At 39.5% G+C, this 27,987-nt stretch overlaps 3 protein-coding genes across 8 annotated transcripts; 2 read left to right on the top strand and 1 right to left on the bottom strand.

Annotated features, from left to right (window-relative positions):
- Nucleotides 1–121: 121 nt before the first annotated feature.
- Nucleotides 122–27,969, top strand: LOC121808831. The gene is made up of 4 exons (XM_042209407.1): nt 122–794; nt 27,170–27,235; nt 27,324–27,392; nt 27,886–27,969. The coding sequence occupies exons 1-4, from the start codon at nt 603–605 to the stop codon at nt 27,967–27,969; spliced, it is 411 nt and encodes a 136-aa protein (XP_042065341.1). The 5' UTR covers nt 122–602.
- On the bottom strand, nt 1,309–18,351 carry LOC121809705 (F-box protein At5g65850-like). Of its 6 annotated transcripts, XR_006052297.1 has the most exons (8): nt 17,943–18,343; nt 8,535–8,911; nt 8,318–8,389; nt 8,094–8,236; nt 6,931–7,004; nt 6,605–6,726; nt 3,827–3,883; nt 1,309–1,323 (listed from the first exon to the last, which is right to left on the bottom strand). XR_006052297.1 is itself a non-coding variant. In XM_042210468.1 (7 exons), the coding sequence occupies exon 7, from the start codon at nt 3,531–3,533 to the stop codon at nt 2,412–2,414; it is 1,122 nt and encodes a 373-aa protein (XP_042066402.1). In that variant the 5' UTR covers nt 3,534–3,573; nt 3,827–3,883; nt 6,931–7,004; nt 8,174–8,236; nt 8,318–8,389; nt 8,535–8,911; nt 17,943–18,351; the 3' UTR covers nt 2,371–2,411. The 6 variants fall into 6 exon arrangements, 5 of the variants coding, with proteins under 5 accessions (XP_042066402.1, XP_042066399.1, XP_042066398.1 ...); XM_042210468.1 differs by lacking the exons at nt 1,309–1,323; nt 6,605–6,726 and adding an exon at nt 2,371–3,573 and having other exon boundaries at nt 8,174–8,236; nt 17,943–18,351; XM_042210465.1 differs by lacking the exons at nt 1,309–1,323; nt 6,605–6,726 and adding an exon at nt 2,371–3,573 and having other exon boundaries at nt 6,931–6,997; nt 17,943–18,349.
- On the top strand, nt 4,385–7,505 carry LOC121809709 (U-box domain-containing protein 9-like). The gene is made up of 3 exons (XM_042210476.1): nt 4,385–4,977; nt 5,652–6,803; nt 7,318–7,505. The coding sequence occupies exons 1-2, from the start codon at nt 4,828–4,830 to the stop codon at nt 6,504–6,506; spliced, it is 1,005 nt and encodes a 334-aa protein (XP_042066410.1). The 5' UTR covers nt 4,385–4,827; the 3' UTR covers nt 6,507–6,803; nt 7,318–7,505.
- Nucleotides 27,970–27,987: the final 18 nt, after the last annotated feature.

Below are 27,987 nucleotides of genomic sequence, written 5' to 3'. Positions count from 1 at the left end.
TGGTAACTGCTATGCTGATTATTTCTTGTGTTCAACATGGAGAAAACCAATTAGCAGTTTTAAGTCTGAAGCTTCAAGAACTTTGTAAAGAGGTATTCATTGTAAATGTAGAATTAAACCATCCAATATTATATGGCATGCCTATTTTTGTAGCTTGGCCTCTATAATTCAATAAGTTTGAAAATGGGGAAAGATGTAAAAGAAAGCCCTGGTTTAACCTCAATCCAGTTAGGGTGAAATGGTGAACCCAATTCAGTTTTGTTCTGTTAATTTGGGCAGAGCCACCACATGAGTTATGTTCTGTTAGTTTGGCAGAGGCATCACATTTCATCTTAGATCTCATCTCTGGTGGTGGCCTGGTACAAACTTGTTGCCAGTACTATTACATGTCTGTCTGCATGTCCTTATGATAAATACATTGAATTCTGGTTGCATGAAACGAGTTTTTTCCATCATGTATCTTGATTGGCATCATATTCTTAAAAGCTTTCAAAATCAGCTCATGAGTGTATTAGAAATGTATATCCATTCAATATTCTACATTTCTTTTGATGTATGGAGTAGACCTGTCACTTATTTCATAGTTGTATGAACTGATTTATATGTCTAATTGTTTAGTGAGAGAACTTCATAATAAATTTGGAACTTGGTTAGGTGCCAACTATAATAGTGAAACATCAGTCACCATTCAGGTGGTAATAGAAATACATTGTTTTATTGATCAGAGATCTGAGATGGAAGAATTAGTTGCAGAAAAACAGGAAGTTGTTTCTCAGTTGCAAGAGAATTACCAGGTAAGTAGTTCGTTTTGGTATAGATTTTATTTAAGTACTATATTTTTGTAGTGCATCATTCATTGGCATTAGTTTTGTAGCTTTCCATGATAGTTATTTGTTTGACCTCAGAAATAGGAGGATTCTGTAATTGCTGCGAAGAAGCTAGCTAACTTCACGTCGTCACATACAATTAACCAAGGTAGTGCGATGTGCAATTAGACATTATATTTTTGAAGGTAGAAATTCTTATGTTTTGATGCTGTATCTAAATGTTATAATTTTTGCAGCTGCACAAATGTTATAATTTTTGCAGCTGCACAAATGTTATCTGCACATGAGAGACTGTGATGAGAGATTCAAACAAGCGGAACAAGAACTCCAGGTTTGCCTGCTTATCCTTCATGGTTTATATGCATCCAAATTTTAGTTATCCATATTTTCTGATCTATCTTTCAGCATTTTTTATTGAGCTTCTCCGCTTGTTTGCTAAAAAATTTAGCCTCAGTAGATCGCTTGTGCTCAAACTTCGTTCATAAGCTATATATACCTGTTGCTGGGAAATAAACATTGATTAGTTCACATAATATACCCACCTATTATGCCAAAATCTCAAGTAAAAAAGATCATTGCTGTTTACCCTTTAATCAGCTCTTCTTTCTGTTTCCTTTTAAAAGCAAAACAATCATGATATGCAAGTAATATAGGCAACTAGTTTGTCAGGCAGTTTCTGGAGACATATTTTTTTATTTCAATGAACATAGTATGATTGCTGAAATTGGCTCCAATGTGTTTGTTTTTGAAATCAAATCAGTACCTCTTATGATAATCCCTTCTGCTCCAAACAACAGTTACTCAAAACGTTTTCCTTGCAGTGGCTTGTGGATTCAACTGCAACTGAGTTGGGAAACGACGGGGGAGGTGTAATCACAAATGGGAGGGCTGGGAAACGACGGGGGAGGTGTAATCACAAATGGGAGGGCTTGATATGTTTCTTAGGCATCAAATATGAGTGTCATGTGTAACTTTCTTTAAACTCAGCTCTAACCAACAACAAAGTGCAAGATATCTGTTCCATCATGATTCTACGTTAATATCACTATCCATAACTGATTGCTTGGCCTAGATCACATAAACAATCAAGTCAAAGCCGAACAAATGATGCAAGGTAGGGCAGTTCTACAGTTCTTGAGTTGTAGAACCCAGAGTTTCTCTTATCAAACAATCACCCCAGCTAAGGCGCTTAGCTCATAACTCACAGAATAACAGTTTGGAGAATGATTGTATTACTTCAACTGTTAGACAATAGTACTTAGTTCAGATGTAAATGTTTGTTCAGATTATATATTGATTGTTTTGCTACTTGTTATTAGTAGAGATATTAGGTATAGGCATGTAAACAAAGGAAAACAATGATGTATTGCAGCAAGATGATGGCGAGTGCTCAAGTATCTAATTAGAGTTATATCCATGCATATAAAAGGGTATATTTATGGATCAACAATACGTAAATGGTAGTAAATAATAATGAACAATACGTAAATGGTATAAATAATAATGAACATAAGTAAATTACAACCCATGTATGAAAAGAAAGTACGAAAAAAGAAATATAGTAGAAACTAAACTAAAATGAGATTACATTCTAATACCTAGTTTCTTTTTACCAAGTGATTTTGCATTCTCCATACCCAAATTTCTTTTAGGTGAAAGAAAACTTGGAGTGAAAAGAATAGAGCTGAAATATAAACAATCACCATCTATTTCCCCCATCAAATCAATTCCTATAACATTTCTCTTCTCCTTGGAATAGTAAAAAAAACATCTATCGTGTAACATCAATATGCCACCATTTCTGTAAATTTTGATAGGTTGACTACACTTTCTGTAATCATAATGATTACAATGCTCTTCCCCAATGAGTTGTATAGTCGTCCAAAAGTTTTCAAGTTGTTCATATTCATTCAACAACCATATCAGATTATTACCTAGTGTATCATTATGAATACATAGGCAATCCCCCAAACCATACAACTTCCCCCTTGTAAATGTGACATTAGTAGGAGGCGCAAGAAAGGTGTTAAAACGTTCAGTTTCAAGATCAAAACAACAAATATGAATATCCCCCGTCTTACTTTTAACTAACCAATGGAGATTGCCACTAAAAAATGCACCACAAATGGAGGAGTCGCAGTAATCAGAAAAAGGGGGGGCGGCTTCGACGACTCTCCACATAGATCTCGCTTTAAGAGTGTACACATGAATTCCAGATTCATGGCTATGACAGACAACTTTATGTTGTCCACTGATTTTGCTCACACCAAATCCAAAACGATCTCCCTTCCGAGTAACAAGCCCACGAAGCTCAACAAATTCACGGGTGATGGGATTACATACATAGAGATGATCATCCATGCAAGCATTTTTTAAAAGAAGCAGACCATTGGCAGAACATTGTATTGTTGATTCTAGACGAAAATCAAACTTGGTGATTGGACCATGCTTGGCATAAATATCGAACCAATTTGAGAACGGCTCAAGCTCGTCTTCCAATTTGAAAACACTAAACCAATTTGAATCCCACTTGGTAATGGAAACAGCTAGGGCAGGGGCCGATTTAGAAAGATGGGACTTGACAAAAGCATCACTCTCAATGAGATTAAGCCATGGTTTGCAAACGCATTTGCAAGTTGCAATGCTTTGAGTAGAGAGTCTCAAGAGGATATTTGTGATGATTTCTAAAGGTAGGTATGGCTTCATTTTTTGGATGGATAAATTTGGTAGACGACTTTCAATTTTTCTGTAAAGAATAAACAAAATATATACTAATATACATAAGCAGAAATCATGAACACTAACAAAATCTTCAAAAAAATTAATTTCAACCAAATCTATGCGTATGCCATAGATTACACTTTACACACCTAAAAAACAAACCACATGTGTCGTATGAACTATGAGGATTTAATCTTAATCAAGGACGTAGTATGCATGTTCAAATTAAAATTCAAATTTATAACAACACTACATATAAAATTTACATGAAGGATTACCTTGATTAGATTTGCACACCACTGCTCCCTTTCTGTCCACCAAATTTCGACTCTTCTCTGGAACATAATATGGCATATTTGTAAGATTTATGGGCTAAGCTAGGGTTTCCTATACTAAGTAGGGTTAGGACGTATAATGCGATTTAATCTGTTGAGCTTAATCCAATTTAATTTAGTTTATTAATATAAATTCAATTATCTACTTGATTCATATGACTAATTAGAGATATGTTCAAACTAAAATTCAAATTTATAACACTACATATTAAAGAAAGTATATCAAAGTTTACCGTGATTAAACTTTACACCACTGCTCTTTCTTTCCACCAAAATTTAACTCTTCTTTGTAAGATAAATAAGTACCGTGATTAGGAAATAAATAAATATGCGTAACTACACACCTCAGATAACATAATCACATTAATTCACGCAACATATATATTATGTCTACCACATTACAAGTATATAGTAGTAATAAAGTTTTTTTGGAATACTCCATATTATACTCCGTTTAGAGGAAATATTTCATATGCATTGAATCTTCCTAAAATGATGCTGATCACATATTAATTACAAGAGCCATCCAGCCCTAATGACCTAATTGTGCTATTTTTGTGATTCTAGTTGATATTTTAATGGTGTGCTAAGTAAATTCTGTAATTTCTATGTTTCCTCGTTTGTTTTTGAGATTATACAAACACACAATTAATTAATTGGTGTATTTCTTGATGAGGCGTGTTGCGTAAGTTGTATTTAACGGCTGGGATTAAGTTGCCTCTTTGGTTGTGTTACCAGATTCAGCCTTTTTGGAGAGTGCATCCCAATTTCGGAAAGCCAAAATCTGCATACAAAATTCAACCTTTTCTTTGACAGGGAAGGCAAGAGAGCGTTAAATTATCTCCGCCGGCCGGCAACCAGGTTTAGCTGCGGCTGATACGGAGTTTGAGAGTGTTACTTTACAGAGAGAGAGTAGAATTGTAGCGTTTTGATTTTTGGTTGATATGGCGTTGAGCGGCGTGAAGGAAGCCGATGCAGCGGATTTGAAGCTCCACGATACGATCCCCGGCGGCGTGGTGGTGCCGGAGGAGTTCACATGTCCTATTTCGAAGAAGATCATGAAAGATCCCGTCATTGTTCCATCAACCGGAGTGGTACTTTCTCAATCCTCTCTCTCTCTAACAAAAGTATTTAGCTAAAACTAACTATGATTGTGAAGTTGGAATCTCCAAGTGTGTGTGAAATTATGTATGCTCATTGCTCGGTTTTGTTGTTTTTCGGCCAAGAGGAATTGCTCTAATTTGGTAATACTATTTGCGTAGTTGCTCTGTTTTCGTGTTTTGTAATCTCTGTTTCGTTATTTTGAATTGCTGTTTAGATTTTGTTAACGAATTGGGATGAATGGCATGCAATGTATTACTTATTTGAAATTGAAAACATAATACTTCCATTTAATTATTGTACATAAGAAATCGGGCCAATCTTCCAGTTAATTATCGTAATCATTGAATTTTACTCTTTAGTTCTTTTAAAAAGGCTATTTATACGCAAACACACTGACTTTTAGGATTTTATGATTTTTCTTATGACTTTTAGTCTATAGTATATAACTGTGGATTATTTAATAATTAATTATATATATGTGCTTCGGTTCATAATATATTTTTAATTTCTTTATGTGATTCTATTTAGGGTGTATTGTTAAGGATTTATCTATTGATTTGTGTATATTTTGTTGTTGAATTTGGATAGATGACTCATTTTTTTTAATGAATACTATTTGTGTGTCCAATCTTGTGTTAATCCAATCTTGTGTTCGTCTTGGCAGACATATGACCGTGATTCCATTCAGAAGTGGATTGAGGATGGGAATGCTACATGTCCTCAAACTGGGAAGAGGATACAGTCGTTGGCTATGCTAATCCAAGACAATGTACGCAAAGATATGATATCTAGCTGGTTTGAAAATCCTTCACTCAACAATGAGTTCCAACAGGCTGATTTCCAGGCCACAATGGAAATAAACTTAACAGCCGAGACATTGGAAGGCCAGAGGGAACTTTTTGAGAGATTGCGTCGCTTAACAAAGGAGAATCATGCATTTCGGAAGCATTTTGTTGAATCAGCTGCTGTTCATGTCCCAACACTATTCAATGGCCTCTGCTTAGCTATTGCTGCCTCTAGAAAGGGCATCTTTCTGGATGATCTTCGAGAGTCCCTTATTGCCACTCTTACAAACATAGCTATCCGCAGTGACAATATCAAGAGGCTGGTGGCAAACAAGCCTCATCGTATTGGAATTATTGCTGAAGCAATGGATGTTAGGGGTGATATAAGGTTTAGGACAGTAGCTGCTAGTGCCATTAAGACGCTGTCCACTCTCGACTTATTCAAGGAAAAGGTTCTTGAAGCACATATGGGTCTTTCTGGGTCCCTACTAGGAGGTGTAATGGTGTACCTCAAGGGCATGTTGGAGGTATGTGATGTTTTGGCAGTGGAAGAGGCGGTCGGCGCTATAATTATTCTGTGTTCCGTCCCAGGTAACATGAAGCATGCTCTTAATTGTGGTACGATTGGCGTGATCATGGATAATATTAAGTACAAGGTGTTTCCGGGTTATATGTTGCAAGTTCTTGCAATGTTTTCGACTGACAAGATTGTGATTGAGGAGATAGTTAGGTGAGAAGCAATCAGCTTCTTGTTCAAAATCATAAAGGGTGACTCTAGTCCGCACAACAGAGAGAATTGCGTGACTATCATGCATGAGATTGTCACTCGTACCGAGTCCATGACTGACCAAATCAGATGCCAAGAGAAGACTCATCGTCTGTTGGCTAGCCTTGTTAAGGAAGGCACTCCATTTGCCCAAACCAAGGCTCGTGACATCCTTGCGAAGATATTCCCTAGGAACATGAGAGAGAGAAAGCTGAAGGGTGAATAACAGAGAGTGTTACACAGCAGCCAAGCCCCTTGCAAAAAGGTACTATAACCTAGCCTTTTTCATTTAGTTGGCATACTACTGAACTGAACAACAATTCTAATTAATCATGTCTTCCTAATTAGTTTATGCCTAAATGATTTATGTTGATGATAACTTATTTTAGTACCTTTTCTTGTCGTCTCAATAGCATTTCACTTCTTGTTCTGAACTTGCAAATGAATTGCAAATGACTTCTGTTCACTGCCACAAATTGATTACATAATTGAAAAAGAATTTTGTAAAACTTTTAAAACATTTATTTTGATGCTTGAAAAAGAATATTTGTTCCAACTTTCGAAATTGTTGTATTCACCCCAAGGCCTTCATGAAAGTATATATGTTCATGTTTTACATTATTGATTTGAAACTGAAAATTAGTGATTTTTCACTAGCATTCCTTTCAACTATTGTGGATAGGAAACCTGGTCTAGCAAATATTACTGTAATCATGGGATTTATCAGTAAATCGTCGAGATTGAAATCAATCTTCTTTTTTTTGTTCTTATATCGGCAGGTACATGGACAAGAGGCAGAGTTATAATTTTGAACAACACTATTTGTTGGTGTTTTAGTCATTAAATTCATATGCTACTTTGTTACTATCACTTTCTCATTTGTCCCTATCCGAACATAGTGATGCTTTAGTTATGAAATTCTTCTGCTACTATCATTTCCTTAGTATTATTTTCTCCTTTGTCCCTACTTGGTTATCAGTAATCTATGTATAATTGTTTGTGTATGCTCTGGGGTAATTCTATAGATATAATGAGTTGGCTTTGTTTAAGTCTAAATAAAGGCCCATAGATCCATTTGTCAAACAATAAACAGGATGATGTCTTCTTGGAAAATCAATTATCTTGACTGTGTATGATATGATTAAATATTTAAATGAATATGAGGTTAATAGTAAAAATCGAAGCTTGGATATAATTGTGCACATTTATCTTTTAACTTGGTTGGACACTCCATTTTGCTAAGTTTGATAGAAAGTTGTAGATCTCTTTGTTTTGGTACATCTGGAATTGAATAATATTGAAGGACTAGAACCAAAATTGGCACAAGAAAAATAAATAGCTAAATTTGCATATTTTGTTCATGATTTGGTGCCTCACTCCAAGCCCCAAGGTACTTTATTGATTGAAAATTTGTAGAAGTAGTCTTGTTACGTGACATAGGGATGTTAGTCCTTGCTTGTGTTTATTTGTGTCGTGAGATTATGAGCTTGTTATAGATAACTTTTTTTACATATTTTTTTTAGTTCCAAAATTTGATATGAAGTATCATTATTACCTGGGGTAAATGTTTAGAGAATCCATCGATTCCTAAGCTAGCATCTAGAGGGAAAGGTTCCACGCTTGAGATGCTTGTACCTTGCAGCGCTGGTGTGGTACATTCTGGTTATGGGAGATTGAGTACAGTTAATGCTGATACATCTGTGGAATCGAAATTGGACACATCAAATCATTTTTCCCAGAATTGTGTGTTCAATCAAGAGAGAGATAATGAGAAATTACATCTTTGGATAGAAGGTTTTCCATGTTGAAATAGAAGTCTGGATTCACTGATGCCAACTTATTAGACAAGAACTGTTATAGAAACACAAAATTAGTCAAGAATTAATTCAATTTAGTCAATTTATTTTTACCTCGATTTGTCTCTGCAGTGATTAGACATAATAATCCCATTCCAACAAATAACAATTTCTCAAAATCTAAATTAATCTATACAAACCTTATTGCAACCTGGTACCAGATCTTGAAGAAGCTTCATTCTCTCAACAATTTTCTCTCTCCTAACCTAATAAATTAGACACAATTAAAATTCAAAATCATGAAATATGAGATAAAAATAGAAGAAAAAAGGGTGTTTTTTTTTCACTCTTTCTGCTAAGCTATGGCTGCCAGTGGCTTGGCCTCTTCTGGCTCGGACATGAATGTAATCCTTCGGCGGCTCCGGCGGCTTTTGGTCGGATTTATTACATTCTTCCTCGTTTTCGCTGTTTTCCGATTGCTTCGATCGCTTTGAGCTCCCGTCATCGGCGGCTTCCCGAAAAAATTGAATCTTTGAATTTGATTGATTAATTGATAAAATGAGAGTTGAATTCGAACCTGAGTGGCGTGTTTACTCAGGCTGATATAGCAGGCGTTCCTCCCCCAAATCGCGAAAATCTCACAATACACACCTTTCGCGATTTCTCCAGCTGCGCGCCTCCTCTCCGTGATTTCGGCCTACATTCATCAATCGGTGCTATTCTCCCCGAAATTCATCTATTTTATTCGGTTAGTATGCTTACCTTTTACATTATTAGAGTAATTGGTGGATAGCTAGGGTTTGTAATGGGTTGTGAATTGAGTAGAAATATTATGCATTTTGGATTGGTTGAATGATATTATTGTTGATTATTATGTTGGATTGTTTGGGTTTAAGTTAAATTGTGTATAAATTTGATTATAAACCTAAACCCTAGGGTTGTTATAGCTAAAAAATTGGGCAAATTGTTTTGGTTTATGTGGGTTTTGGTTGATGTATGTTGATTAGTTTAGATTGTTAAATTTGTTTATATTGTTAGGTTTGTCAAATTGAAATTGGACAAATTGAAAATGTTAGGTTAGGCAAAATTGAAATCGGTAGGTTGGGCGAATTGTTAATTGAAATTGTTAATTTTGTGTAGGTGAATTGGTTTATGATTTTGAATGTGCAATGTTGTGTAAGTGAATTATTTGATGTTGGTGTTCAATTTTGTGATATTGGATTAAATTATATCTAATTATAGAAATGGTTTATGGTTGGTTATTGTTGAATTTGGATTATGAATTTGGATTAAATGTTATGGTTGGTTATTGTTGAATTTGGATTATGTAGGTAAATTATGGCATCATCTTCAACCTCTCGTCGTCGGCTTGCATGTGGTCCTGCGGATCCATCTGTATTATATTTTTAGAGACAACACGTCTCTAACAACATATGGGCAGGAGTTCCATCCGAGGATGTACGCTGCCGACGATATGAATGAATAATTTGGGATGTTCCCATCCATCAATATGTCTTGGCAATAGTGGACCAGATGGGGTTTGGGGGTATATTAAGGTGTGGTAAACCAAAAGACATTGACCACCATCTTATCACAGCTATGATTGAACGTTGGAGGCCAGAGACTCACACGTTTCACTTTCCAGTCGGTGAAGCAACTGTGGCACTGGAAGACGTGGAGGTCTTATGGGGCCTGAAAGTTGATGGAGAGGCTCTGACAGCTTACATCCCCCCGACGAAAGCGGGATATTGGAAGGACAGGTGTTTGGATTTTCTAGGATTCATACCGGACGCATCCGAGTTGAAGGAAATGGCTTTTAAGCAGACGAGCTTATCGCGCCAATTGAGGATTGAGCTGTCTGGTGACCACGAACACTACATATATGCTCAGCGGGCTCGTATCTATTGTCTGCTATTACTTGGTGGTCTGATGATCCCCAACGCCTCCGGAAATAAAATTCCGTTCTTCTACCTACACTTTTTCATGGATATAGAACGGTGTTCTACATATAGCTGGGGTGGGGCGACGCTTGCTTGCTTGTACCACAATTTGTGTGAAGCGGCCGTTGCTAAGAGGACAGATGTAGGGGGAGCCTTAACTCTATTACAACTTTGGGCTTGGGAGAGAATCCCAAATATTAGACCGAGGATGCTAGATCCCGTGCATACAGACTATCTACCACGTGCAAGCGCGTAAGTTGTTCATTAATTCATTTTTTAAACTTAATGTTCATCAATTTTCGTGTTCCTCGCTCATAATTTAAATTTTTTAGATGGAATGGTCCGGCGTCATATGTAAAAGCACCTGGCCATTGTATTGAAAATTTCCGAGATCAGTTCTCCGTGATGCATCCTAATCAGGTACTTCATATATTTATAAAATGTTTTTGGTTTTTTGTTTTTTGTTTTTATGGAAATTATTTTGAAAAATTTGTATCACATGTAGTTTATTTGGAGGCCTTATCTCCACCGGGAGTTGCAGGAAAGTTGTGATGCCGGTCGTCCTATATGGATGTCGATAACAACGCTTATTTGTTGGAATCTGGCTGAGCCACACCTTCCACACCGAGTGTTGCGCCAATTCGGGATTGTCCAACCGTATATCCCGGATCTCCCTCGGTTCCACGGTTCTGATTTTTTGAAACAGGATCGCCGTGGAAAATCTGGTCGGAATTGGGTTCAATGGCACGCGAATTACATACAGGAGTGGGACAACAGGCAGTTTACGATATGGACTGATATGGAGGACAGTACTGAGCCTGTTGCAACGGAAGAATACATGAATTGGTTTCGCCGGATCACTGTTGTGTATTTAACCAAACCCGGCGTGCATGCTGAAGAGGGTTTCCACGAAACGGCATCTTCTCATAACTTTACGGTACATTATTTATACTTAACTAAACCCTGATTACTTATTTAAATTCATATTAACTTTGAAAAATTGTAGGTGGAGACGCTTCACAATATACGCCACTTTCTAAGTGGCCGAGCTACGACAGGACATTTCTGTCCGGATATGGAAACCATTTTGAGGATGGTTGAAGAAGGACTGCAGATATCCGGGGAGCCTCAGCTGATGGACTACCCTCCTTCGCAGCGCTCTGCAATGGACGTGGACGTACCCATAAGGCAAAAGGCAAAACGACGAACCAAGCAGAAAACCGCCCGCGGAGAGTCGTCATCTCAGTTCGTACACAACTCCGATGACGATTTTGTGGAACCATCTCCACCGAGCTCTGTACTTCGAGGCCGTCATTCTATCAGCCATACCGGTGGTACCGGAGAAGATATTGGCCTCAGTGATGTCCCCGCTTCTCCACCGCGGTCGTCTGTGCAGGAGGATCTTGAGAACGCTGTTGTTCAAGATACTCCTCCCTCAAGGATCCCTAAATCTACATCCACTATTGGGAAGGGGATACGTCGTCTGTTTATGCGGAAATGCCGTGACGATTGAACTAATTTGAACTCTTGATATTAGTGTAATTTGATATTGATGTTTTTTCATTTGATTTGAACTCATTGATTTTAAGTCTTTATGATTAAGTCTTTGGATGTCTGAATTATTAGTTCCTAGTTGAAATGAAAACAAGCAAATAAAGAGATATAGGAAGAAATTTTGGTAACGTAAGTTAGAAGAAATTTTGTGAAATTTTGGATGCAAGTCTTTGTGAAAAACGCCAATGGTATTGGCGTTTATAAGTTAGAAGAAATTTTGCTCGTTTTTTCCACGACGGTTCTGAACAAAAACGCCATTCCCGTTGGCGTTTTTGAGCTAACACGCCAACGGGAATGGCGTGTTATTAAAAAACGCCAATGTCATTGGCGTGTCTAAGTTAGTCTTTTTTTTGCTCGTTTTTTCCACGACGAGTGCGGACATTCTGAATAAAGACGCCAGTCCCGTTGGCGTTTTTGTTAAGACGCCAATGCAGTTGGCGTGTTATTTAAAAACGCCAATGTCATTGGCGTTTCTAAGTTAGTTTTTATATCACTCGTTTTCCACGACGAATGCGGACATTCTGAATAAAGACGCCAGTCCCGTTGGCGTTTTTGTTAACACTATTTAAAAAACGCCAATGTCATTGGCGTTTCTAAGTTAGTCTTTATTTTGCTCGTATTTTCACGACGAAAGCGGACATTCTGAATAAAGACGCCAGTCCCGTTGGTGTTTTTTAGCTAAAAGACGCCAGTCGCGTTGGCGTGTTTAAGTAAAAACACGCCATTTAAGTTGGCGACTCTTTAAACACGCCATTCCCATCGGCGTTTTTTAATAAAAAACGCTACCCCAGTTAGCCTTTTTAGCTGATCATTTCATCATTACTCAATAAATAAGTACATACAAATATTACCCAATACATTAGTCCAAATATTGCTAAATACAGAAATCCAATATTACACAATGCATACGTTCAAGTTTCTCGCCTTTTCCGCGTAAAAAAGCTACGGATCCCCTTCCCGATTCTGGCGGTTGAGAGTCTAGACGGAGGAGTCTCTCGCACAACGACATTCTCTAAATCAACCCCGAAATATTCGTCTCGCACAGAAGACCGAGGTGGAGAATGTGGGACATCATTGAGACCGATGTCTTCGCCTGTACCACCAGTGTGGCTGACAGAATGACGACCTCGAACTGCAGATCTTGGTGGAGGTGGAGGCATAAAATCGTGACCGACATCATCAGTGTGACTGACAGAATGACGACCTCGAACTGCATATCTTGGTGGAGGTGGAGGCAAATAATCGTCAGCGGCATCATCTACCAACTGAGTATCCATCCTTGGTGGAGGTGGAGGCATAAAATCGTGATAGGCATCATCAGTGTGACTGACAGAACGACGACCTCGAACTGCATATCTTGGTGGAGGTGGAGGCATAAAATCATCAGCGGCATCATCTACCAACTGAGTATCCATCCTTGGCTGAGCATTCGGGCAGTTGCGCCTGTCGTGACCTGGTTGACGGCAATGTTTACATCGGCGTCGGGCTCGTGGCTGATCAGCTTCACAGACATCCATCTGATTAGGAATCCTAGTAGTACGGTATCGACCGCGACTTTTAGGCATTAACTGAGCTCGTGAACATTGCAAAGTCCATTCAGGCACGGCCCAATAATCTTGGTGTCTGGGTGGATTGAACACCGTAGAATATTGGTGTACCCAAACACTTGTGCGGTATACGGGATCAACAAGCGACAGCATGTTGTCGTTTCTAAAACGCGCAACTGCCGCTGCATGTGAACATGGAAGTCTCCACATCTGCCACTTTTGACATTTGCAGTGCGAGTCCAAGTACTTTACCTTCCACTTATTAGCGCCCTTTCCACCAATTCGACGCTTTGTTCGAACCACATAATGCTCTGCAATTGTGTTGGGTGCTCTCACATTATGTAATTGACCTTTTGCATCATTTTTGCACACCTTTTCATGCGCCCACGGGGTAAGTGGTGTGGCACACTGTGTTGATGCAATTGACCGGTCATTGAACCATTCTATTGTCCTCCAGAATATCATATCAATGTAAGCTTTAATTGGGAGTTGTCTTGCGCCTCTCAACACATTGTTGTAAGATTCCACCATATTAGTGGTCACCTCACCCCATCTTTTGTGTTTGTCATACGCCAGATTCCATTTTTCTAACTTCACGGCATCAAGGTACTGCAAAGCCTCGTTGTTGACGTTTCGAAGTAAACGACGTCTGATCTTAAACTTGCACTTCTTGGTAGCAATACCAATTTTCCAAACAAGTCTTTTGACCATGATACCTTTGTGATTCTGCAAAACATTCTTTCTAACATGTACCAAGCAAAATCTGTGATGACCTACATTGGGTTCTTCTTTCCATATGGGAGAATTCATTGCATCTATGATTCCCACATGCCTATCAGATTTGACACATATTTCATGCTTTGCTACATGAAGTCTAATGCGTTCCATAAACCAATTCCAACTTTCTTTGGTTTCCTCATCAACAATGGCATATGCAACAGGCAAACATTTCTTATTAGTATCAAATCCAACGGCAATAAGAAATTTACCTCGACATCGTCCACGTAGATGAGTTCCATCAACCGTTAAAACTGGCTTGCATAGTTGAAAAGCCTCCACAGCTGGTCCAAAAGCCCAGAATACGTACTTGAATACCTTGTTCATACCATTGCTTAATATGTCATCGTGCATCCATTCCACAATTGTGCCAGGATTTTGTCTTTGCATTTCATTCAAATAAGCTGGTAAAACTTTGAACGACCACTCCCATCCACCGTATACAAGCTCAATCGCTGTCCTCCGAGCATACCATGCTTTCTTGTAACTAACTTTGACATGAAATCTATTTTCAATATCCGCCACAATTGCTTTTACCTTGTAGCAAGGATCGTTTTCTATCTGATGGCGAACACTCAACGCTATCATACCCGACAAAAGATTAGCGTGGCCATTATAGTTATGATCCCCCATGCAAGTATGAGCAGTGCTAAACACTCTAATTTGCCAGTGTTCATCATGCTTCCTCAGTGTTGCTCGGCACTCCCACAAACATTTAGGTAAGGACGTATCTTTCGGATTTCCTTGTGGCCACTTACAAACTGCATGCCATCTCTTTCCTTTACTTTCAACAACTGTATATTGTCGGATTTTTTCCAAATGCCAATGAGTCACAGCTGCCTTCAATTCCAACTTCGTTCTAAATTTAGTATGCAAACCGACATTGGTAGGATCTTTTTCACTCCAATAATGCACACTGGGATCATCACGCTCAAAGTTTTTGGGATCAAAACTATCATATGGACCTGGTAAGGTGCGAAAGTAGTTGATTCCAGGCTGTGGGAACTGTGGAACTACTCTTCCTCCAACTGCCCTTCCACCAACTGATGTTTCTCCAACTGCTGTTTCTCCAAGTGGAATGGATGGTCTTGAAGCAACAAATTGTTCATCATCCGACGGATCACCATCTGAGTCTGTACTAACCGTGTCGGAATCTTCAGAATAATAAGGTGATTGTGGATCAAGAAAGTCGGCTTTATCAGGACCTATTATGTCCTCAACCACATCACAATTGTCACGTTCCCCTAAATGCACGCCTCCAGCTTCAAAATCTTATGTTGCAGCTAAATATGGTTCTTGGGCTCTCGTAGACGTACCAACATCAAAATCTTGTGTTGCAGCAAAATATTGTTCTTGGGCTCTCGTAGACGTACCAACATCAAAATCTTGTGTTGCAGCAAAATATGGTTCTTGGGCTCTCGTTGACGTACCAGCATCATAACTTATGACATGATGACTATGATGTTGAGTAATTGCCGAATACTCAACATATAATTCAATTACACCTCCAATAATCATACTCTCACTAAACATTAGTTGCATGCATACTTCTTCTAGTTGAACACCTATAAACGTGACTCCGGATCCAAAGCATATAGTACGTTTCCATATTATTTGAATATTGTTTTCATATATGCTTATCCCCATCATTTCACAAATTTTTTCCACAAGCTCATCGTACGAAATTGTTTCATCCAACATAATGAATCCTTTAGCAAAAGGAGGATCATAAGAAATAACTGCTCCGGGAATTATCTTTCCACCCCAATATAAATTGACACACCACGTCATACTATCTGCAATAATGTAAAACACAAATAAATATGTATTATTTTTACATTCATCATTATGTAGAGTCAGCCAAAAAATTGACAAAATAATTCTGTTAAATACACTACAATATATATTATCATAACAATCCATTAAATATTGGTAACAAAATTAGATATACAACAACATATAATAGCATAACAATTGGTCAAAATATTTCTATTAAAATATATACTATCATAATAATCCATCAAAATATTAGTGTGCCCATAACAATTGGTCAAACTATTATATTAATTGCACTACAATATATATTATCACAACAATCAATCAAATATTGGAAGACTAATGTTTAGAAGAATGAGTCTAAAATTTGATATACTAACCGATTAGAAGGACTAATGTTTGGAAGAATTAGCCAAATTCAAAATATCCACGCTTAAATCCACCACCGGGTCGACCCGAGCGAAAGGTTTTTCCGCCTTGGGAAGAGTTTTCGCGTTTTGGGGAGGGAAAGTGTTTAGGGTCGCGATGTTGGGCGAGATCTGATAAGGATATGGTTCAACAGAAACACGCCGACCGAAATGGCGTTTTTAAAGTAACACGCCAACCTCAGTGGCGTTTCTATTATTAAATACGCCTACTGCAATGGCGTTTTAATAATTAAACACGCCGACTATATTGGCGTTTTAGCCTAAAACACGCCAATTAAGTTGGCGTTTTTCATATAGCTGTATTTGGCGAAAATACACCTACAATACGACGCGATAATAAAACGCCAATGATGTTGGCGTATTTACTAATAGAAACGCCAATGTGGTTGGCGTTTTTCCCATTTTTGGAATAGATAACAAAATGGGTACATTTACGTAATCTTTAGTGTAAACTAGCCTATATACCCGATTTTCCCCTCTTTGTTTTGGTACATCTGGAATTGAATAATATTGAAGGACTAGAACCAAAATTGGCACAAGAAAAATAAATAGCTAAATTTGCATATTTTGTTCATGATTTGGTGCCTCACTCCAAGCCCCAAGGTACTTTATTGATTGAAAATTTGTAGAAGTAGTCTTGTTACGTGACATAGGGATGTTAGTCCTTGCTTGTGTTTATTTGTGTCGTGAGATTATGAGCTTGTTATAGATAACTTTTTTTACATATTTTTTTTAGTTCCAAAATTTGAAATGAAGTATCATTATTACCAGGGGTAAATGTTTAGAGAATCCATCGATTCCTAAGCTAGCATCTAGAGGGAAAGGTTCCACGCTTGAGATGCTTGTACCTTGCAGCGCTGGTGTGGTACATTCTGGTTATGGGAGATTGAGTACAGTTAATGCTGATACATCTGTGGAATCGAAATTGGACACATCAAATCATTTTTCCCAGAATTGTGTGTTCAATCAAGAGAGAGATAATGAGAAATTACATCTTTGGATAGAAGGTTTTCCATGTTGAAATAGAAGTCTGGATTCACTGATGCCAACTTATTAGACAAGAACTGTTATAGAAACACAAAATTAGTCAAGAATTAATTCAATTTAGTCAATTTATTTTTACCTCGATTTGTCTCTGCAGTGATTAGACATAATAATCCCATTCCAACAAATAACAATTTCTCAAAATCTAAATTAATCTATACAAACCTTATTGCAACCTGGTACCAGATCTTGAAGAAGCTTCATTCTCTCAACAATTTTCTCTCTCCTAACCTAATAAATTAGACACAATTAAAATTCAAAATCATGAAATATGAGATAAAAATAGAAGAAAAAAGGGTGTTTTTTTTTCACTCTTTCTGCTAAGCTATGGCTGCCAGTGGCTTGGCCTCTTCTGGCTCGGACATGAATGTAATCCTTCGGCGGCTCCGACGGCTTTTGGTCGGATTTATTACATTCTTCCTCGTTTTCGCTGTTTTCCGATTGCTTCGATCGCTTTGAGCTCCCGTCATCGGCGGCTTCCCGAAAAAATTGAATCTTTGAATTTGATTGATTAATTGATAAAATGAGAGTTGAATTCGAACCTTTGCCGAATTCGATCTGTTGTCTTTTCTCTTGCCTCTGGAAATCCCCTTTCTTTTCCGGGAATTCATCTTCGCCGGAAACGGGTCGGAGACGGAGGATTCTACGCCGGATCCGGGAATTTCGCCGGAATTTTTAAGGGCTGCGGCGAGGCCAGGGTGCCGAAACGGGAGAATTTCGCGGCGCGCTCCGCGAAGCCCGGATCGGCGGCAAGGTGCGGCGGAGCGAGGGCGGCGGCGGAGGAGGAGGAGGAGGGAATTGAAGTCCAAGATTGAGACAAAATGAGGGAATTGGTGGATTAGGGAGGAATTGGGGTTGAAGAAGGATTGATCGGAGCTCCATGGATTTGGCTTTGGGGTTTCGAAGTGGAGTGGTTAAGGTGGGTGGGATTCCTGAGCTAATAAAGTAGTAGTTGTCCATTTTTTCAAGATTTTTAGAGCATCCACAACGGTGGTGGGAGTGAAGGCCGCCGTCCGTGCCAGCGGCGAGGACGAGGACCGCCGCCGCTGCGCTCGCGCCGCTGGCGACGTGGCGGCTTATGATTGGGCAACGGCATAGCCGTTGCCTTTGAATTATTTTTTTTATTTTAAAAATCATTTTTAAATTATATAAAATGATTAATTTTTTTTTTCCAAATCCCAAAAATATGGCCGTTTTTTTTCCCGTTTTTTCTGATTTTTTTTATTATTTTTTTATTTTTCCCCCCAAAATCATCTATAAATACACACATTTATCATCCATTTATCACATCAATTCATCTCCCATTCATCTCTCATTCTTAGTTCTCATACAATCTATCAACACATTCATCCCTCATTCAAAACCTCAAATGGATTTCACCCATATTATGGCGGAAGCGGAACGCGAAGAACAAGAATACTACGAACAACATCGTGCCGCTTACGAAGCATATGTCACGGCGAATACCCCCGCTCCTCCTCCTCAACGAACCAGATCAAATCGGCGCTACATTCATCGTGACCGGGAGGGAGCCCACGAAAGGCTCGTTGCCGACTACTTTGCCGACCAGCCGCGGTTTCCGGCAGATTACTTCAGGCGCCGTTTTCGCATGTCAATGCGCTTGTTCATGTGAATTGTCAACACATTGTCCGCACGTGTTGAATTCTTCCAAACAGGTCCAGATGCAGCCGGCCGGCAAAGTATCACGCCGTTGCAGAAGTGTACGTGTGCCATCCGACAACTCGCTACTGGGCAAACGGCCGACATCTTCGACGAGTATTTGCATATCGGTGAGTCCACTGGAATCCTTTGTCTAAAGAATTTTTGCGAGGGCGTTCGTTCAGCTTTCGGGGATGAATTCCTTCGTGCACCCACCACCGATGATTGCCAACGGTTGCTTCGTCTTCACGAATCAGTCTATGGCTTTCCCGGAATGCTTGACAGCATTGACTGCATGCATTGGAGGTGGAAGAATTGTCCGACTGCTTGGAGGGGGCAACACTTGAGCGGTAACAAAGGCGGCGGCCCAACGCTTATCCTTGAGGCGGTCGCCGACTATTGCCTATGGATTTGACATGCATATTTCGGCGTTGCTGGATCCAACAACGACTTGAATGTACTATATTCTTCACCACTCTTCACTGATGTGATGAATGATGTAGCACCGGCGATTGACTTCACCATCAACGGAAATAGCTACCACATGGGTTACTATCTCGCCGATGGTATCTACCCAAGGTGGTCGACTTTCGTGAAGACGTTCAACAACCCACACGACCCGAGACAGGTTCTTTTTGCGCAGCGTCAAGAGTCCGCACGGAAAGATGTCGAAAGAGCTTTCGGGGTCCTTCAAGCCCGATTCAACATTGTGAAGTCCCCGGCTCGGCTATGGTACGTGAATAATATCGCCGACATCATGTTCACTGAAAGCGTATGAAAGTAACAGAGAGGCTCTTTCGTACGTATGCACAGAAATTGATCAATGCAAGCGCTCGGTCAAGACACCATGCTTCTTAAGTCCACTGGAGCACAGGGTCCAGGAACTCAAGAGAACATACAGTGCTTCAGTCGTTGGGCACTCTCAACTCCCCTTTCAAAAAATAATATAAATCCCTCAACCCGAATACTATGAATTAGTATAGGGAAGTGGGGTCGATCCCACAGAGATGGACTCGCAAATTAGTGCTCAGAGGCTTTGGACAAACAAATGGCTGCTGCCACGCAAAAGGGTTGAGAATTTTAAACTAACTCTAGACCTAGGCAGGAAATGTAAATGCTAGACCTAGGACATATTAAACTTGTAAATTCAGACTTCAACAGCAAGAAACATAACCACTTCCTAGACAGTGTAAACAACTACCTAATCTAGCTAAACAGAAGATAACTGAAAGTGGGGACCATAATTCCAAAAGTGGCAAGTACGGAAAAAACTGCAGATAACAAACTCTGACGCTAGCTCGCAGCGAAATGTATCCTCTCAACCGAATTAAACTTGCAGATGAACAAAACAGAGCACAAAGCGAGATTCGAACAGAATATAGAAATTTGGTCGTCGGAAACTTGCCACAAAACGGAAACACATCAGATCTGCGTACACTAGACGGAATGAAAGAAAAACTCGTAAACTAAGCATGAAAATCAGATCGAAACTACTCAGATTCACGTCAGAATACTTGATCCACTCCGGATCCAAGACATCCGAACCCAACAACCAACAAATCCAGCAAATCCAACCAAAGTTCTTCCACAATCCAACTCCAACTTCCCAGATCTGACCATTAACCTATAATAACTCAGAAAACAGCTGCGAAACGCATCCAACTCAGACAATTTAAAACACCAAAATCTCAATAAACGAAGCAATCAAACTAGAAATCAACACAATCACCATAACGGAAAATCAAACTTGCATTTAAACCAGAAACTATTTGGTGAAAACAGAGAACCGAGCTTCGAACAACGAAGCTCGGCAGAGTAAGTAAAATACGGAAAGCGGAAAATAAATTGTTTCTTCGCTCCTAACAAGAGCGGTGTTACACCATATCGGAAACTAAGATGAAACCCGAACGTGTGAACTGAGATCTCCTCAAACTAGTATCAAGTGTGTGTGTGGGAAAGTGAACTAGGCAACAAGCTGTGGTGAGGTCTCCACCGAGAAGATCCCTCCAGCTTGCATGCTTCTGCCTTTTATAGATGCGGACATAGCCCTTGAGTCTTCGTAGAAATCCCTATTCTACCCTTCAACTCTAGAGCTTCCTCCGTCGAGCAATTCTCTTCATAATCGTTCACTAAATCGCCAGTTCCTCGACCTTGTGATTTTTTTGTCTTCTTTCTTGGACCTGGCGAATTCCTTTACACACCTGGCTTAAAACGTGCGTTAGCCCCAGTAAAATCACGAATTAAATCCCTAGACCCATGCATGAAATTAGCCTTATCATTCACGTGTATTATCTTACACAACATGATTATAGCCGACGAAGGGCCGAGGGCGGCTAGCTTCTACGACGAGGACGAAGCCGGAAGCTCAACAGCGAGGTCTCCCCCACGCCGAGGCGAGCATACGACGGTCGGCCAAAGAATCGAGACAAGGCACACAATGCGCGATACCCGAATCCACAATCAACTACAAGAAGACCTAATCAAACACATGTGGGCGAAATTCGGCAACGCGTAGTGGTTTTTTTTTAATTTTTAGTATTTTAATTATGTAATTTTTAATTTTTTAGGATTTAAATTATGTCGTTTTTATTTTATTTGTCATTTGTAATATTATTTAGGTTTTTTTAATGTATTTTAGTATTATTGAAATGTTATTGTTTAATTGAATTTTAAATTAATTGTGCTCGTCCTTGCGGAAGAGCACAGCTGTGGGTGTTGTGCTCTTGCCAGAGAGCAGGCAGAAAAAGTGGGGCCGGGCCCACAACCGTGCCGCTGGCAAGAGCACGGTTGTGGATGCTGTTAGAGCCCAGATATAAAAATATGATCTTTTTGATTTCCCACCAAAGATAAAAGGAAATAATATGTGGCGGCCAATATTGAGTTTTTTGGTGTTTAATAATGTGGAGACTTGTTGTTGTTCTTCTTCAAAGACTATTGTTGTGATCGAACTAGTCGAACGTAATCGTTTGGAACATCAAGAACAAGGAACGAGATGAATTTCAGCAAAACTCTTGCCGAGACTCTTTTTCTATTGATAATTTGATAGATAACTCCTAATATGACAATAACCCACTTAAGTAAAATGCAAATCACAATAAAGCCACTACTCCATTATTCTATAACTACTCGACTAACTGCTATGCTAATAACATAAAATAACATAATAAACAAAGCATAAAATAACTACTGCATCCACCATTCCCACGTCTCCCACTTCTTCCACCTTATTGTCTTAGCTTCCAAGTAGGTCTAGTAGTGCGTGAGCTGCGAAGAACCCCCGCTGGCTCAGCTGAACCAGACCCATCACTCTCCCCCTCCAGAAGACTCAGCTTGTCCTCAAGCATGAAGTTTGGAAAGCGTTTCTTAATCTCATCAGCTATCTCCCACGTCGAGTCATCCTCTAAAAGATACTTTCACTTGATTAATACCTGACGTTGTGGTGCCCCCCTAACCAAGATTGATCGGTGAGCAAGCACCCACTCCGACTCCACACTAGGCTCCCCTTGCTCTGAGAGTGGAGGTAAGGACACCAGCACCACATCCCCATTACCCAATCGTCGTCGCAGCAACGACACATGGAAAATAGGATGAACACGACAATTTTCTGGCAGCTGCAACTCATATGCTACCTTCCCAATCCGACGCAAAACTTTATAGGGCCCAAAGTAACGACTTGCGAGTTTCTGATAGACACGTCGGTAAACCGATTGCTGTCGATAAGGTTGCAATCGAAGATATACCATATCACCCTCCTCATACTCCTCATCTCGACGGTGCTTATCTGCTTGAGACTTTTGTTGCTGCCGTGCTAACTCCAGATTAACCTTCAGCTGTCGGAGTAATTCATCACGAGCTCGCAGGGCAACATCTACTTCTTGGACCATTGACGAGCCCAGCTCATAAGGGCAACAGTAGGTGGAGTCCGCCCATACACCGCCTCAAATGGGGACATTTTAATGGAGCGATGGTATGTAGTATTGTACCAATATTCAGCCCAAGCAAGATACTTCTCCCACTGCAGCGGTTTGCTCGAAGCATAGCAACGAATGTATTGCTCAAGACTTCGATTAGTGACTTCCGTTTGGCCATCAGTTTCCGGGTGATACGCACTACTCATCCTTAATTTAGTTCCCATTTGACGAAAGAGCTCCTGCCAAAACATACTTAGGAAAGCTCGATCACGGTCAGAAACTATGGATTGAGGCACTCCATGTAGCTTGATTATGTTATACACAAAAGCATCTGCGACCGTGCGCGCATAGTATGGATGCGAAATGGCTACAAAGTGAGCATATTTAGAGAGTCGGTCAACAACAACCATTATCACATTCTTCCCTACTGATTTTGGCAGTCCTTCGATGAAGTCCATCGATACATCGACCCACAAAGCTTCAGACACGTCCAATGGTTGAAGAAGTCGACTTGGCATCCTCATATCTGATTTGTTCCGTTGACAAATATCACAACAACGTACATAGTCAAGGACAGCTGATCGCATTCCCTGTCAATAAAAAACTCGAGCGAGCCGGCAATACGTGCGTAAGACTCTTGAGTGGCCGGCAACAGTGGAGTCATGAAATTCACGAAGTATAGCTAGTCGCAACTCCTTATCCTCTGGTACAACCACCTTACCATCTCGCAATAAACATCCCCGACTCACTGTATATCGAAGATCCGAACTCACACCCTTTCTTGAATTTCAGCCACACGTTGTTTGAGCGCAACATCCAGTTGTGTAGCAGCCCGGATGGAGTCCCACATCTCTCTGACTTAGGCAATGAAATAGAAAGCAATTCACCCGTATTATCTCTCCTTGACAAACCATCAGCGGCATTGTTCTCGGCTCCTGGCCGATAAACTATCTCATAATCATATCCCATGAGTTTTGCCATCCATCGCTGCTGCTCGGGTGTTGAAACTTTCTACTCCAGTAGAAATCTGAGACTCCGCTGGTGTGTAACTATCTTGAAACGGCGACCAAGCAAATAAGGGCGCCATAGTCGTACCGCTTCCAAGATGGCGAGCATCTCATTCTCATATGTGGAACGGCCACATTGCTTATCACTCAAACCACGACTCAGATATGCAAGAGGTCGATGTTGCTGCATAAGTACTGCTGCTATCCCGTAACCGCTAGCGTCGGTCTCGATCACAAATTCTTCATCAAAATTAGGTAATGATAAAACTGGAGTAGACGTCATAACAATTTTAAGCTTATCAAATGCCTCTCCTGCCTCCTTACTCCAACCAAATTTACCTTTTTTGAGAAGTTGAGTGAGGGGTCGTGCGATTGCCCCGTAATCACGCACAAACCTCATATAATATCCAGTTAAACCCAAAAATCCGCGTAGCTCAGTCACATTTCTTGGAGTCCGCCATGTTTGCATTGCTCCTATCTTTCTCTCATCCACCCTTACTCCTTGGGCCGAGATAAAATGACCCAAATACTCAAGCTCCTCTTGCCCGAACACACACATTGATGGCTTTAAGAAAAACTGATTATTTCTCAAAACACCCAAGACCATCTGCACATGTTTCAAATGCTCGTCCCACGTCGAGCTATAAATCAATATATCGTCAAAGAACACCAAAACAAATCTTCGAAGATAGGAGCGAAAGAGGCCATTCATTGTAGATTGGAATGTAAATGACGCATTACACAGTCCAAATGGCATAACAAGGAATTCATAATGGCCATTATGTACTCTAAATGCTGTCTTCTGAACGTCCGTCGGCGCCATTCGGATTTGATGATACCCGGCTCGAAGGTCCAATTTGGTGAAGTATTTTGCCCCAAATAATTCATCTAACATGTCTTCTACAGTTGGTATAGGAAATCAATCCTTTACCGTAACTTCATTAAGCTTTCGGTAGTCCACACAAAACCTCCAAGTTCCATCCTTTTTTTTAACCAAGAGTACTTGTGATGAGAATGGACTAGAACTCAATCCAGAACGTAGCATCTCATCGACTTGACGTTCGATCTCATTTTTGTGAAAGTGAGCATAGAGATAAGGTGCCCCATTCACAACCATCTTCTCATCTTTTAGTTGAATACGATGATCACAATTTCTCGTCGGTGGTAAGCTCGTCGGCTCAACAAACACATCTTTGAAATTATTCAAAATCAATTCCATGTCCGGCTGCACACTTTCCTCAACATGACAGGTAGAAGAGCTTTTTAATAGAACAAATGCAGCAGCTCCTCCTTGTATCTCCGCATCCATCTCCACCCCATTAATAGCTACAATTTGATTCTTGGGACAAACCCCCTTCAATATACACTTCTGCCCTTTTCTTTCAAATTGCATCGACATATCAGCATAATCAATAAAAAATGGACCCAAGCTTTCTAACCAAGGCAATCCTAACACCACATCTATATTACAAATAGCTAAGCCATATAGAGTAGTGGTAAATGAAATACCTTGATTTTATAATATTATATGACATAGGAGTATTTGATATTGTTGTGTAAATAAAAGTTCCAATAATCAAAATTAAGTATAAGTAATATTCTTCTTTCAACATTTCTAATACAAAATATGGATGGTGATAGAGGTAGAGATCACGGAAGAGAGGATAGTTATGATCGGCACTGTCATCATGATGGACATAGGGATGGGTCTCTAGACCATGAAGAAAACAGGGAGAGAGAGGCCATGATCGGGCACATGGTCATGATCGCATGAGGGATCATTATGTGGATGAAGAGAGATTTCGAGACTATAGCAGGCATGTAGATGGTGTTGAGCACGATCATGGGAGAAAGCGTGAGCGCGAATGGGATAGAGATGGTGAAAAGAATACTGAGCAACAGAGGAACGCCATTCATCATAGAAGTGGGGACAAGGATAATGAGCAACAACATCATTATCGGAAGAGGTAAATCTTTCTGGGGTTTAGTCCTGGGCTGCCTGCTTATTTAATTTGCATTACTCATTCTCATTATCTTTGTATTTAATGTTGCCAGACAATGCATGATTCTGTCCTACATATTCAACTCATAGCTGTTGCATGTAGTTAATTGATCATTAGTTTTCTGATGGAAAACTGCTAATTGGAATTGTTCATTGTGTATTCCCGCCAGATCCAGATTTGATGATCATGGGAGTAGGGAGATTTCATTGGATTCTTTCAATGATGAAATGGATCAGGTTGAACTCTTTACCATATATATGTCTAGATCTAGTCATGAATACATCTGGTAACTGCTATGCTGATTATTTCTTGTGTTCAACAGGGAGAAAACCAATTAGCAGTTTTAAGTCTGAAGCTTCAAGAACTTCATAAAGAGGTATTCATTGTAAATGTAGAATTAAACCATCCAATATTATATGGCATGGCTATTTTTGTAGCTTGGCCTCTGTAATTCAATAAGTTTGAAAATGGGGAAAGATGTAAAAGAAAGCCCTGGTTTAACCTCAATCCAGTTAGGGTGAAATGGTGAACCCAATTCAGTTTTGTTCTGTTAATTTGGGCAGAGCCACCACATGAGTTATGTTCTGTTAGTTTGGCAGAGGCATCACATTTCATGTTAGATCTCATCTCTGGTGGTGGCCTCGTAGAAACTTGTTGCCAGTACTATTACATGTCTGTCTGCATGTCCTTATGATAAATAAATTGAATTCTGGTTGCATGAAACGAGTTTTTTCCATCATGTATCTTGATTGGCATCATATTCTTAAAAGCTTTCAAAATCAGCTCATGAGTGTATTAGAAATGTATATCCATTCAATATTCTACATTTCTTTTGATGTATGGAGTAGACCTGTCACTTATTTCATAGTTGTATGAACTGATTTATATGTCTAATTGTTTAGTGAGAGAACTTCGTAATAAATTTGGAACTTGGTTAGGTGCCAACTATTATAGTGAAACATCAGTCACCATTCAGGTGGTAATAGAAATACATTGTTTTATTGATCAGAGATCTGAGATAGAAGAATTAGTTGCAGAAAAACAGGAAGGTCTTTCTCAGTTGCAAGAGAATTACCAGGTAAGTAGTTCGTTTTGGTATAGATTTTATTTAAGTACTATATTTTTGTAGTGCATCATTCATTGGCATTAGTTTTGTAGCTTTCCATGATAGTTATTTGTTTGACCTCAGAAATTGGAGGATTCTGTAATTGCTGCGAAGAAGCTAACTTCACGTCGTCACATACAATTAACCAAGGTAGTGCGATGTGCAATTAGACATTATATTTTTCAAGGTAGAAATTCTTATGTTTTGATGCTGTATCTAAATGTTATATTTTTTGCAGCTGCATAAATGTTATCTGCACATGAGAGACTGTGATGAGAGATTCAAACAAGCGGAACAAGAACTCCAGGTTTGCCTGCTTATCCTTCATGGTTTATATTCATCCAAATTTTAGTTATTCATATTTTCTGATCTAGATCTTTCTTTCAGCATTTTTTATTGAGCTTCTCCGCTTGTCTGCTAAAAAATTTAGCCTCAGTAGATCACTTGTGCTCAAACTTCGTTCATAAGCTATATATACCTGTTGCTGGGAAATAAACATTGATTAGTTCACATAATATACCCACTCATTGCTGTTCACCCTTTAATCATCTCTTCTTTCTGTTTCCTTTTAAAAGCAAAACTAGCTATCTCATAATCATGATATGCACGTAATATAGGCAACTAGTTTGTCAGGCAGTTTCTGGAGACATTTTTTTATTTCAATGAACATAGTATCATTGCTGAAATTGGCTCCAATGTGTTTGTTTTTGGAGATCAGTGTAATGAAAAATCAAATCAGTACCTCTTATGATAATCCCTTCTGCTCCAAACAACAGTTACTCAAAACGTTTTCCTTGCAGTGGCTTGTGGATTCAACTGCAACTGAGTTGGGAAACGGCGGGGGAGGTGTTGGTGATGACATAATCACAAATGGGAGGGCTTGATATGTTTTTTAGGCATCA

This window comes from Salvia splendens, chromosome 6 (assembly GCF_004379255.2).
Source record: "Salvia splendens isolate huo1 chromosome 6, SspV2, whole genome shotgun sequence".
Taxonomy (NCBI): domain Eukaryota; kingdom Viridiplantae; phylum Streptophyta; class Magnoliopsida; order Lamiales; family Lamiaceae; genus Salvia; species Salvia splendens.
The sequence above is the reverse complement of the archived record's forward strand: the minus strand, read 5'-3'. Positions and strand labels throughout refer to the sequence as shown.

Bases quoted from the DNA above. Each gene is read 5' to 3' on its own strand.
- LOC121808831 (XM_042209407.1), top strand. From the start codon at position 603: ATGTCTAATTGTTTAGTGAGAGAACTTCATAATAAATTTGGAACTTGG. The intron at 795-27,169 runs GTAAGTAGTTCG...GTTTGACCTCAG, and splicing joins AGTTGCAAGAGAATTACCAG to AAATTGGAGGATTCTGTAAT. The intron at 27,393-27,885 runs GTTTGCCTGCTT...TTTTCCTTGCAG, and splicing joins AAGCGGAACAAGAACTCCAG to TGGCTTGTGGATTCAACTGC.
- LOC121809705 (XM_042210468.1), bottom strand. From the start codon at position 3,533: ATGAAGCCATACCTACCTTTAGAAATCATCACAAATATCCTCTTGAGA.
- LOC121809709 (XM_042210476.1), top strand. From the start codon at position 4,828: ATGGCGTTGAGCGGCGTGAAGGAAGCCGATGCAGCGGATTTGAAGCTC. The intron at 4,978-5,651 runs GTACTTTCTCAA...TCGTCTTGGCAG, and splicing joins TTGTTCCATCAACCGGAGTG to ACATATGACCGTGATTCCAT.